The sequence below is a fragment of the Nerophis lumbriciformis genome, linkage group LG07 (genome assembly GCF_033978685.3).
Source record: "Nerophis lumbriciformis linkage group LG07, RoL_Nlum_v2.1, whole genome shotgun sequence".
NCBI classification, from domain to species: Eukaryota; Metazoa; Chordata; class Actinopteri; order Syngnathiformes; family Syngnathidae; genus Nerophis; species Nerophis lumbriciformis.
In genome coordinates this window covers 35,582,501-35,595,448 of record NC_084554.2, presented here as the reverse complement: position 1 = coordinate 35,595,448, position 12,948 = coordinate 35,582,501, and the positions used below count along the sequence as shown (strand labels likewise).

Below are 12,948 nucleotides of genomic sequence, written 5' to 3'. Positions count from 1 at the left end.
TAGGATCGTTCAAAAGCACTCTGGAGCATGTTTTTAATCCAGGATGTCTCTGTACATTGCTGCATTCATCTTTCCCTCTATCCTGACTAGTCTCCAAGTTCCTCGCTGAAAAACATCCCCACAGCATGATGCTGCCTCCACCATGCTTCTCTGTAGGGGTGGTATTGGTCTGGTGATGAGCGGTGCCTGGTTTCCTCCAAACATGACGCCTGGCATTCACACCAAAGACTTCAATCTTTGTCTCATCAGACCAGATCATTTAGTTTCTCATGGTCTGAGAGTCTTTCAGGTGCATTTTGGAAAACTTGTTTACTAAGAAATGGCTTCCGTCTGGCAAATCTGCCATACAGACCTGATTAGTGGTTTATTGCAGAGATGGTTTTCCTCCTGGAAGGTTCTCCTCTCTCCAGAAAGGATAGCTGTAGCTCTGACAGAGTGACCATCGGGTTCTTGGTCACCTCCCTGACTCGGGCCCTTTTCCTTCATTGCTCAGTTCAGACCGCCCGCCAGCTCTAGTAAGAGTCCTGATGGTTCTGCACTTCTTCCATTTACGGATGATGGAGGCCACTGTGCTCATTGGGACCTTCAAGGTAGCAGATATTTTTCTGAACACTTACCCAGATTTGTGCCTCAAGTGGTCTACAGACAGTTCCTTCGACTTCATTCTTAGTGTATGCTCTGCCATGCACTGTGGAATGTGGCACCTTTTATATATATTGTGTCTTTACAAATTATGTCCAACCAACTGAGTTCACCACAGGTGTACTCCAATTAAGCTGTAGGAACATCTCAAGGATGATCAGTTGAAACAGGATGCACCTGAGCTCCCTTTTGAGCTCCAAAGGCCAGAAATATATATGTACATGAGATTTCTTAGTTGTTTATTTTTAGTAAATTTGCAAAAATCCCTAAAAAAATCATTATGGGGTATTGTGTGTAGAATTTTGAGAACAAAAATGTATTTATTCCATTTTGGAATAAGGCTGTGAGAAAACAAAATGTGGAAAAGTCAAGCTTTGTGATTATTTACCGAATGCACTGTATTATCAGACTTTAGTTGAAAAAAGACAAAATGAAGGTATATATTGAGTTTTGAAAAGCAATTGTTGTGTTGCAGTGAGAGGTGGGTGATATTGAAAATATGAGCTGGTTCATATTAGATAGAGCATGTATTGTCCCAGAGGGAAATTTAGTGTATTGATAAAAATATCATGTAGTGCATACGAGCCGCCAAGATCCCAGACATGCAGTTGAATGTAAACAAACTTGCACAGACGTGCACGTCTCAGCACTGTGCGCTGACCTCAGAGGGACTATACATTGTTTAATTAGCATGTCGGGGGGCTTAGGGGCTCTTTGATCTTCTTATGACCCTGAGGGTAAAGTCGAGGGTTGGATTGTGGACCACCACAATCTATGGGAGGCTGTGGGCGGCGACAGCCTGGCGGTGGTTGTTATGTCACAAAGTAGGTCAGCTTGCCGCCGCCGCTCCATTTCGCTGTCTTGACTTTAAGGCTTCGGGGCCCGCCGTGGCCTCGGAAGCCCCCCGCCTGATCCGATATGCATGAGGCTGAGACCATTACTGCGGGCTGGTGCAGCTACGTGTAGCGCTACGCTAATAGGCTCAGCGTCCAACATAGATGAGATCATGGAGAGGAGCTTATGTCATTGACTTTGCATATCATAACTCTTATCTGCTGCTCACTTCCGCTTTCATCTTCTGGTGCTTGGTAAAAATATATGTGAATAGCAACGATTGTTTTCATGAAAAACCTGACATCACACCTTTCAACATGCACGCATTTTTTTTAAATTCAGATGCACCTTACACACACAAAAATCCAGCCATTTAAAATTTGAATTACAGCCTTTAGATCAGTGGTTCTTAACCTTGTTGGAGGTACCGAACCTCACCAGTTTCGTATGCGCATTCACCGAACCCTTCTTTAGTGAAAAATAAAATGTTTTATTTTTTCAAATTCAAGAAATGTTTTTTTACTGGTGCACAAAATGAACCGTGCATGAACATCACCTTGTTCAAAGAACAAAACCAACACAGTGCATGAACTCACAACAAATTACACACCTTACACATTACCATGAATTGATTAACGTGGACCCCGACTTAAAGGGGAACATTATCACCAGACCTATGTAAGCGTCAATATATACCTTGATGTTGCAGAAAAAAGACCATATATTTTTTTAACCGATTTCCGAACTCTAAATGGGTGAATTTTGGCGAATTAAACGCCTTTCTATTATTCGCTCTCGGAGCGATGACGTCACAACGTGACGTCACATCGGGAAGCAATTCGCCATTTTCTCAAACACATTACAAACACCGAGTCAAATCAGCTCTGTTATTTTCCGTTTTTTCGACTGTTTTCCGTACCGTGGAGACATCATGCCTCGTCGGTGTGTTGTCGGAGGGTGTAACAACACGAACAGGGACGGATTCAAGTTGCACCAGTGGCCCAAAGATGCGAAAGTGGCAAGAAATTTGACGTTTGTTCCGCACACTTTACCGACGAAAGCTATGCTACGACAGAGATGGCAAGAATGTGTGGATATCCTGCGACACTCAAAGCAGATGCATTTCCAACTGGACTGGACAGATCAGCTTTTAGGAAAAGAGAGCGGATGAGGGTATGTCTACAGAATATATTAATTCATGAAAACTGGGCTGTCTGCACTCTCAAAGTGCATGTTGTTGCCAAATGTATTTCATATGCTGTAACCCTAGTTCATAGTTGTTAGTTTCCTTTAATGCCAAACAAACATACCAATCGTTGGTTAGAAGGCGATCGCCGAATTCGTCCTCGCTTTCTCCCATGTCGCTGGCTGTCGTGTCGTTTTCGTCTGTTTTGCTTGCATACGGTTTAAACCGATATGGCTCAATAGCTTCAGTTTATTCTTCAATTTCGTTTTCGCTACCTGCCTCCACACTACAACCATCCGTTTCAATACATGCCTAATCTGTTGAATCGCTTAAGCCGCTGAAATCCGAGTCTGAATCCGAGCTAATGTCGCTATAACTTGCTGTTCTATCCGCCATGTTTGTTTGTATCGGCATCACTATGTGACGTCACAGAAAAATGGACGGGTGTATATAACGATGGTTAAAATCAGGCACTTTGAAGCTTTTTTTAGGGATATTGCGTGATGGGTAAAATTTTGAAAAAATAAAATAAGCCACTAGGAACTGATTTTTAATGGTTTTAACCCTTCTGAAATTGTGATAATGTTCCCCTTTAAACAAGTTGAAAAAATTATTTGGGTGTTACCATTTAGTGGTCAATTGTACGGAATATGTACTGTACTGTGTAAACTGTACTGTTTCATATAATGTATTCTCTTCCTTTGCAATCTGCTAGTAAAAGTTTCAATCAATCAATCAAAAAACCTGCAAATCAGATGGAAAATTAGAGGGAACATTGTTTGGGGGTATCCATAATACGCCGATAGGGAGAAGTTTTTATTTACACGATAAGTCGGATGTGTTTTTACCTCCATGGCGGAGGCTCCGCCGAACCCCTGAGGCCGACTCACCGAACCCCTAGGGTTCGATCGAACCCAGGTTAAGAACCACTGCCTTAGATGATAAACTCAGTGATGCTGCTCATTTCCTATGGAAGCAGCTACTGTGCTAATTGCTTGCTAGCTTAAATGCTAACGAATACTGCGCACATTTTAGAGCACATTCAACTATACTGTGACAATAACTGTCATGAAATTGTCTTATCGTTACATCCTTGGTTGTAACGCTTTAGTTCCAGCTGCATTAATGCTCCCCTCTCAATGACCATTGTTCCTTAAGACAAGGAAAGCTAACATGCTACATAGTCAAGGAGAGTTGTGGTAGCTCACATAGTTGATGAAGAGCGAGAAAAGAACAGGTGTCCAAATTGTTATGTGGTTGGTCTTTTAATGGCCCCTATTGTAGACCTAACTGGACAGAAATAATTAACAGTAGGAAAAATAAAGGAAAAGACATTATTTAATGAGATAAAATACATTTGTTGATTCTAAAACAATGCTTTGCCTTTAAATAAATGTGACTATATTTTATTTTACAAAATTAGTTTGGCAGGTCTGTGAAATACATGTTTGTAGATCACCACAATGTATAGGGAGTGCTCAGAATACATAATCTGAACATCCTCCTACGTTTATAATCATTAGACAAATATTAAATGACTTCTGTTCAGATTTTCAAGCAATCTTGCAAACTTTGTCCCTAGCAGCCATGATTCAGGAGCGACACACACAGTCGTCTTTGCTGACTGCTGTCTGAGTCTGACATGCCAACAATACAGAAAGATGTCTTATCGTTATGTCATAATCATTATGTCTGCAGACTGAATGTTAAGCAGCGTCTGCGTCTATAAATACAACCTCCTCCTCCTCCTTCGGCTTTAAAAGTATTTCCAGGAGAGCTGTGTTTTCTCATATTGGCTGACATACGCCTTATGATTTGTGATCAGTTCTGTCGGCACACCAAGGATGGACACCGGCTACGTATTTACATCCTGTCCAAACAATTAGCATAATCCTGTTTGAATGTTCCCTCCTCCACACTAATGCCACTGAGATAATTAGTCTCATCTGCATCTGAGCAGGGGGACCCCCCGTCCTTGTCCCCCAATCCCAAACTGGCACTGAGCCTCGAGGCAGTTTGGGCATGAGTGCTGCCCCTCTAACATCCTGTCCCACCTCCACTTGATACTTTATCAGGGTGCACAACCAACATTACTAGATATCATTGGTGATTTTTTTCACTCCATGTCAAATTCCTTGTTTTTTTGTACACAGCTGCTGATTATTTCTTTGACTTTGCAACGCAGAGGCGGCGCTGCACAGCCTGCTGGGAGCTCTGACCAACGAGACGTACGCCGACCCCACGCAGCACCTGGAGCGGGAGCAGGCGCTGGCCAAGCAGTTTGCCGAAATCCTGCACTTCACTCTTCGTTTTGACGAGCTCAAAGTAAGATTGAATCTTCCTGCCGATGCTAATCAAATCCAAACGACGCGATTAGCATTGAGTTGCAATCCTGCTTAGTGCTCAGCTGCTGATTAGCTGCACGTCAGAGGAAATGGCTAATAAGACTTTTTAAATCCATGTTTTCTTCAGCAGACGTCTGCTTTTATTTGGATAAATGTAGGGGTGGTGTCCTGCAACTCAGTATACATGCGGACTCAAACCTGCGCGCTCATGTGTTTTGACAGCTACTGAACTGCTTCACCCTCTCCCTCACAAAACCCCTAAAAATGCACCCGACCGCCCCCTGAGGCGACTCGCTGCGACATCCCAATTAGCGTCCGATAAAGAAGGGAAGGTAGGAAGTGCAAGGTGGCGTGCCAGGTCCACCCGTCACAAGCTTCTGACCCACTTTGAGCGTCTGAGGCGCGTAGCCCGTCTCGTGGCGGACATGGTCGAGGCGGACTTGTAAGTCCATTGAAGTGGGATTAGCATGAGGCAGGCGCCGACATGTTTGCATAATTAGCTGCAGATGAGCCCGCGCTGCTGAGCCATGATTGAGGGCTCGACTCTGGTGTGACACTTTGTATTGTTCTGAAAATTAGAGGTGCTCTATATTTATACACAGTACTGTCATTTATTTTGGGTGCTTTAACTTGCATATTTGGTGTGCAAAAAATATGACAATCAAGTGCTTAGAAATATAATTGAACTTTATTGAATATGATGCCATCTCCTGTACAGTTTGAACGACAAAAACATTCAGGCAGTCCCATCATAATGTGTTCATGACTGAGGACTAGGGCTGGACAATTATGGCAAAAATAATTATCACGATTAATAACACGATTATTCATAACATTGAAAACATGAATATTTATTGTACTACCAAAACGCTACTTTAAATATAATTTAAAAGAACAACGGATATAAATGAGTAACAGTTAATAAAAACAGTAAAATAATAGTAACAGTAGCAATATAATAAAACTATAAAATTGTAAAAAAAAAAAATGTATTCCATTGTTTACCTTTTACACTTATTTTACCACCATAGCATGTGTGCTTTTTCTGTCTTAAATAAAAATATATTAAAATGCAAAGATCTTTCTATTGGTGCAATAAACCTTTTGGACAAAAATTTAAGTCAAAGCAATAAGAAATGTATCAATAAGTGCCTTAAGTACATTATGCTTGTGTATGGTACTTTAATTTAAAACCTTTATTTTGCTAGTGCAGTTAGACTGGATGTTGTGCATATCGCTGTTATTGTGAAGGGGAAAAGTGTGCTGCTGTCCTGACGACTTAAGGCTGTTTTAAAAGAAATAAAGAGAGCGACTGAAGTCCTGTTTGTACATTGATCTCACATCCATGATGTCGTTCACAACAACTCAAGCAGACGAGGTGTGCTGTGGGTACATGGATTGTTCTTGCTAGATTTAGCTTTGTAGTTTAGTCGCTGTTTCAAGTGGCCGTCTGCACATTGTTTACCGTAGTTTAAGACGTGTTTCAGAGATGAAACATGAGACAATAATTTCCCTAAACAAAAGTTCCTTCTCCTCACAATGACAACATTTCACTCACATTAATATACATTTTCCTAATATTCTGTGTGTAACATTTTATTGGCCAATTCTGTGATTCCATATGCCTTACTTTTTTTGTTGAGTTCAGTGATTCTTAATCAGGCATACTAGCACAAGCTGTGTCAAAAAGTAGCAACCAAAACTTCTAGTAGACGTGCTCTTTTTTTCCACTCACACACTCATTCCAAGCTCAGGAATTTGCTTGCACGTTGCGCGGTCCATTATAGTTTATTTTTTTAGTATTATATTTTTATATCGTGAAAAGCAAGAGTCAAAAATTGTCCAGCCCTAGTGAGACGAAATAAGAAGTGATACATCTATAAGTACTAATAAACCCAACACTGCGGTAGCTTACAAAACCGAGTGGGGTCGAGGAAAAGTTAAAGTTAAAGTACCAATGATTGTCACAAACACACTAGGTGTGGTGAAATTTGTCCTCTGCATTTGACCAATCTCCTTGTTCACCCCCTTGGAGATGTGAGGGGAGAAGTGAGCAGCAGCGGTGGCCGCGCCCGGGAATAATTTTTGGGTGATTTAACCCCAAATTCCAACCCTTGATGCTGAGTGCCAAGCAGGGAGGTAATAGGTCCCATTTTTATAGTCTTTGGTATGACTCGGCCGGGGTTTGAACTCACAACTTACCGATCTCAGGGCGGACACTCTAACCACTAGGCCACTGAAAATGGTATGAGACTGAGAAAGTCACAAGACAGAAGCCAGTTGATCACATGTAGGGAACAATACACTTCCATGTCTTCCATGCCCAAAAGCATTAAGGCAGTGTTGGATAAGAATGGTGCTCACACCCAGTTTGATGACCCACTTATTGAAACAAGCAATTGCCATGTGTTGACTCTTTTTCAGTCGATGGTAAATGTGCAATACAAAGTGTACACTGACTTAGGGCTGGGCGATATGGTCTTTTATTAATATCTCAATATTTTTGGGCCATGTCAAGATACACGATATATATCACAATATTTTGCCTTAGCCTTGAATGAACACTTGATGCATATAATCACAGCAGTATGATGATTCTATGCATCTACATTAAAACATTCTTCTTCATACTGCATTAATATATGCTCATTTTAAACTTTCCTGCAGAGAGGGAAACCACAATTAAGTAAATTTACCAAAACTGTATTTATTAAACAGTTATTAAGCAGTGGCACAAACATTCATGTCATTTCAAAACAGAAAGTGCAAGATTGTCAGAGACATTTTAAAACAAGCTATTAGTGCACTTTTGTGCATGATGTCGTTAAGATGACATATCAAAACAACACTAAATTAAAGTGCACTTTTTGTACAGAACGCCACTACAATAGTTTAAAACAAATAAAGTGCACTTTTGTGCATGATGTCACACAAGATATTTCAATAACTGTCAAATAAAAATGAGCTGCATAATAGGAAATCAAATAACAGTGGTGCTACTTTTTGTCGCGACGCTTTTGCCGCATAATTTGTCAACATATTCCCGCTTGAAGACAAACCACCGCCAGACGATGGACCCCGTGCTGTTTTTCTTGGGAATTAATTCTTCCTTCATTTGTTACCAGATTGGCACCTTCTTTCTCTCGTATTACCACTCGCAACACACCGTTAACTTCACAGCTAATGTTACCCATGTAGCTACCTCTCTGCTGGGGGAGGGCGTGTGACGTTGCGTGCGTGACGTATGTAAGAAGGTGCGCTTGTTTTAAGTCTCTGTGAGAAGGAGAGACAAGAAAAAGTGGGAAATGCATGTAGTGTAATGCCTGCAGCTAAAAGCAACTGCGTGAGAACATATACTCGAATATCACGATATAGTCATTTTCTATATCGCACAGAGACAAACTCGCGATATATCGAGTATATCAATATATATCGCCCAGCCCTACACTGACTACTCTAACATTGTGTTTGTATTGTTACAGATGACAACTCCGGCCATTCAGAACGACTTCAGCTACTACAGAAGAACGCTGAGTCGCATGCGCATCAACAATCTACCGGTGAGAAAAAGCCCACGTCATCGTTTCAACATGCAGGCTTGATTAAAAAGCATCAATTGGACGCTAAACCAAGTTGTTTTTTCTGGACGAGTCAGGCGGAGTGTGAGAACGAAGTCAACAACGAGCTGGCCAACAGGATATCTCTCTTCTACGCCGACGCCACGCCCATGCTGAAGACACTAAGCGACGGCACCACCAGATTTGTGTCCGAGGTGAGTGGACGACACCGCGAGACGAATGCGTCCTGAAAAGCTGACTGCCCTTTTTTGCTGTAGAACAAGAACCTGCCTATTGAGAACACCACAGACTGCCTCAGCACCATGGCGAGCGTCTGTAAAGTCATGCTGGAAACGCCGTAAGCGAAGACCCGTGAGAACTTTAAAATGCTGTCCGCCGTGTGGTGAAATTGTCCACGGTGCGTCAACAGGGAATACCGCAGCCGCTTCGCCAGTGAGGACACCGTGTCGTTCTGCCTGCGGGTGATGGTCGGCGTCATCATTCTCTATGACTACGTTCACCCCGTTGGCGCCTTCGCCAAGTCGTCAAAGATCGACGTGAGTACAGCGGCCAAACAAAACTCACAACCACTTTTTTGTTACTTGATTTATTTGTTTGTGTCTTTTCCTCCACAGATGAAAGGCTGCATCAAAGTGCTGAAAGATCAACCTCCCAACACTGTGGACGGACTCCTCAACGCTCTCAGGTACCATATACTAGAATGTCTATGCTATTTAGGTATAAAATAGTGTGTACACTATATACATCTTTAGATCTCTACACTTAGCATACAGAAAGAAGCACATAACCAGCATCTGAACTCCCACTAATTGAGTGGGACTGGAACCCAGATCAGCAAATTAAGAGTCAGTGAAGTTGACCACTGAGCTATGCTGATATAAGATTGGAGTACACATGTGATGAAGACACTAAGATACTCAAACGCATGGCCAACAATCCCAGAAACCACAAGATGGCTCAGTGGTTAACACTGGTTCTTATGAAGGACAATGTTTTTGTATCAATTGAGCAAAATAAAGTTACTTACCAGCAATTACTTGCACAATATCATCTTCTGCCGAGTCAGCCTCGGTTTCATTCCGTGCTCACCACCGTCTGTGCAGGTCAAATAATAATTACATCAAACTAATGACTGCAGTAATTATATACTAACTCTTCATTTAGCATTGATACTTTCTTAGCCAGTCTGGTTTGCATCGACACCATGACGCTGCCAAGTTTCAGAACCCAATTTGTGTGTAAAACTCATTTTCAAACAGTTGAGTACCAAAATAGGCGTTTTTAAGCCTTTCTTATTATTGGTGTTTTTGCAAATAGCAGGGATCTACTGTACATGTCAAATATTATAGGACTTGATCATGTGAATGGCCAACAGCTCAGATTAAACAATGTCCAAAGTGCGGCTATTTTGTGACAATAAGTATTTAATTGTAAAACTAAAATTAAACACATTAAGATTATTAGGGAGGATTATAGCAATATTTACCAAAAAAGAAAACAAATGCCACAAGATATCACACTCTTTTACCGGCTATAATGCCAGTAAAATATCTGTAAATATGTTATATAATCTGTTAGCATATGTGCTCCCATGTTGGTTTAATTCTGCTGGGGTAGGCTCCAGCTCACAAAAAAGGAAACAATATTCAAGTCTATTTTTTGGATCAATCCTTAGCTGATAAAGTTTGCCCAGTGCTCGTCTTCCAGGAAATAGACCACACCCACCATTTTTAACATGTGACTTATCTAAAATTCATCTTATATTACATCTGACACCTCACCCGGCCCTCCTTTTTTTAACATTCTCCCAAATTTGGGACGCTTGGTGCTGACAGGATCATTTGTGTGTCAACACTTTGTCCGAAGCGGGCCCGTAAAAATCATGCTATCTCATGTGGCAGGCGACCACGCCATTAAAGTGTGTGATGTTTCAGGTACACCACCAAGCATCTTAACGACGAATCCACCAACAAGAGCATCAAGCTGATGCTGCAGTAGCAGCAGGCTACCAGGAGGGCGGGGACACGCCACTCGTTGGACCCTTGCCGGCCAACGGAATGTCTTTTCTTTGTCTCTTTCTAAAAGAAAAAGAGCTACAGCTCCGCCCTCTTTTTTTGTTTTGTGATGCAAAATGCTACTGCCGTCATGAACGTCTTTTTCCGTGCCAAAAAGATGTCGCTGAGCTACGACGTTTGCGCCTCAAGAGCCATTCAACAATGGCGGCTGACGCAAACGTGGTAGCTCCTTTTAACAACACTCCCTCTTTTCAAGGGACGCTTTGACTTGAACATTTAAAAGAGAAATATATAGAAGTTTATATTATTTTTGTTTGATTTGTTATTTAATGACTTTCTCTGCATGATAAGTGATTATTTTTCTCCTTGTCTATTTAAAAAAAAAAATCAGTTTGTCTGCGCTGTTGTGTATCGCGTGTGCTGAATGCAAATATGGTACTTTATCGCAATGAGATTTAAGAAGTGTTTTTTTATATTTTTTATAGCTACTCAATAAGTACATTGTCTCTTCATAGTTGTGTTATGTTTTTGCAGACTTTTAAACTGTGATGTGTGCAAAATGAAAAGTGTGTACTTAAAGAAGATACAGGAATTAAAAGGAGAACTTTTGTTTTTCTGCTGGACTCTTTCTGACATTTCTCAGGAATATTACACCATTTGTTCCAAATCTTCTGTAATGAACATGGAAACTTAACAGTTATGTTTATTTATGACCAGAAAACATGACAAATCTATCATCTCCTGCTTTTTATGACTTCCTCGGGCTTTGCTACACATCTTAAAATAAAGCTGAGTCAGTTACAGGAGTTGTAAATAATTTTATGATCATAGACTTGAAAGGCTGTGATTGGTTGGCTTGTACTGAATTATTTCTCGTTTAAAGGGCCAGCAGCCCACCTTGGCCATTGCCTCCCACTGCCACTTCGGATCAATATGTACAATAAAAGTGACTATTGTAATATAGTGATTAGTTCCAGCTGCAATAACACTGCATCTCTCTTTATTAGCCATTATTTGCTCGTGACAAAGGAAGTCAATGTGGTCGCTCACAGAGTTGATTTACGGAAAATTGCCAGTCAGGTGCTATAAAGAGCTTTGAAAAGATCAAGACCGCTTTGGAAGCAGAAGAATAACGACCACACACACACGCACACACTAGGGCTTACTAAAACACCTGGGAACTGTCGAAATTACAGCATCAAGGCCAGATTTTCACTTCCAATAAACTTAGTGGATTTACATATAATAAATATACTATAATGTGACTTTGAAGAAGTAGTTTCTATACCTTCATGGACAGCTTAGAAAAGGCAGAAAATATATTTGTGCTGAATTTTTTACCCCCATTTCTTTCCCTTCTGTCTTTTTCTGTGAGGAAGAAGCAATGTGGATGGGTGTGTCCCTCTGCAGCATCCCTGCATTTCTCCCCCCCCCCCCCCCACACACACACACAGAGCGAGAGAAGGAATGAAATATTTGCTGTATTGAATTCAAGAGTGGGAATAAATGCAGCTATCAATTATTTGAGTAATTTGATAAAATACACCTCATATCCTTGGTGCATATTTGACACAAATAGTATTTTGTCTGCATTCCATAACCTTCATTCTTACTAATACATGCACATCATCACTATTGAAATAGCAATTTTAACATGTGTGTATTATGCAAATAAAGACAAATCAGCTGTGCACTCTTTTGCAGCGGCCGTGCAAAAACAATGTCCATCTATTTAAAGTTCCGGGCACGCCGTGCGGTCTGTACTTTAAACATTTGTATTAGTTACACTAATTAAAGGATTAATCGAAGCAACAAAATGTAAGAGATTTAAGGTTGCAGCCCGAGATTGAAGACAACTTGTCTTAGTCCCAGCATGCAAGCGTCCTACATGACCCTGACTTTGGACCCCGCCCCATCCTGCAGACACGGCCAGCAATGGTAATGCATCACGTCTTTGCAGGGAGGAGCTGCAACTTGCATTTAATCACATTAACCTTGTTGCTCTGCTGCTTTCATCAATCACACCTTTTTCCACTTGGGCTGCAGCGATGCATCATGCAAACACTTTTGGTGTGGAGGAGCACACACTCAAAAAAAGAGGAAAATTGGGACGCACTGAAAGGAAATTCATATTGAACGTGAATTTGGACATGGTGACTGTTAGCTACTGTATGTGAATGACTACACTGACTTCACTTCAGCAGACTTGTGCAAAATGACACATCTAATATAGATAGTCTCAAATTCAAATCCATGAGATAGAATTGAAACTGCAGACAGGAAGTAGAATTACAATTCCATGAATTTCCAACTTTTAACAATGGCTTGTATCTTGTATAAAACATGTT

The 12,948-nt window shown here is 41.1% G+C and overlaps 1 protein-coding gene and 1 long non-coding RNA gene across 2 annotated transcripts in view; one reads left to right on the top strand and one right to left on the bottom strand.

The window, feature by feature from the left end:
- Positions 1 to 11,213, top strand: part of fam49bb (family with sequence similarity 49 member Bb) — a 35,314-nt gene extending 24,101 nt beyond the window's left edge. The window contains exons 6-12 of the mRNA XM_061965314.1: positions 4,848 to 4,987; positions 8,490 to 8,567; positions 8,663 to 8,779; positions 8,843 to 8,922; positions 8,995 to 9,121; positions 9,200 to 9,270; positions 10,520 to 11,213. Coding sequence (XP_061821298.1) covers positions 4,848 to 4,987; positions 8,490 to 8,567; positions 8,663 to 8,779; positions 8,843 to 8,922; positions 8,995 to 9,121; positions 9,200 to 9,270; positions 10,520 to 10,583 — 677 coding nt within the window. The 3' untranslated portion in view covers positions 10,584 to 11,213. The remainder of the gene's footprint in view (positions 1 to 4,847; positions 4,988 to 8,489; positions 8,568 to 8,662; positions 8,780 to 8,842; positions 8,923 to 8,994; positions 9,122 to 9,199; positions 9,271 to 10,519) is intronic.
- The window catches only part of LOC133609587 (uncharacterized), a 168,048-nt gene continuing 164,712 nt past the window's right edge, over positions 9,613 to 12,948 (bottom strand). Inside the window, exon 8 of the long non-coding RNA XR_009815742.1 lies at positions 9,613 to 9,680. This is a non-coding gene — a long non-coding RNA (uncharacterized lncRNA). The remainder of the gene's footprint in view (positions 9,681 to 12,948) is intronic.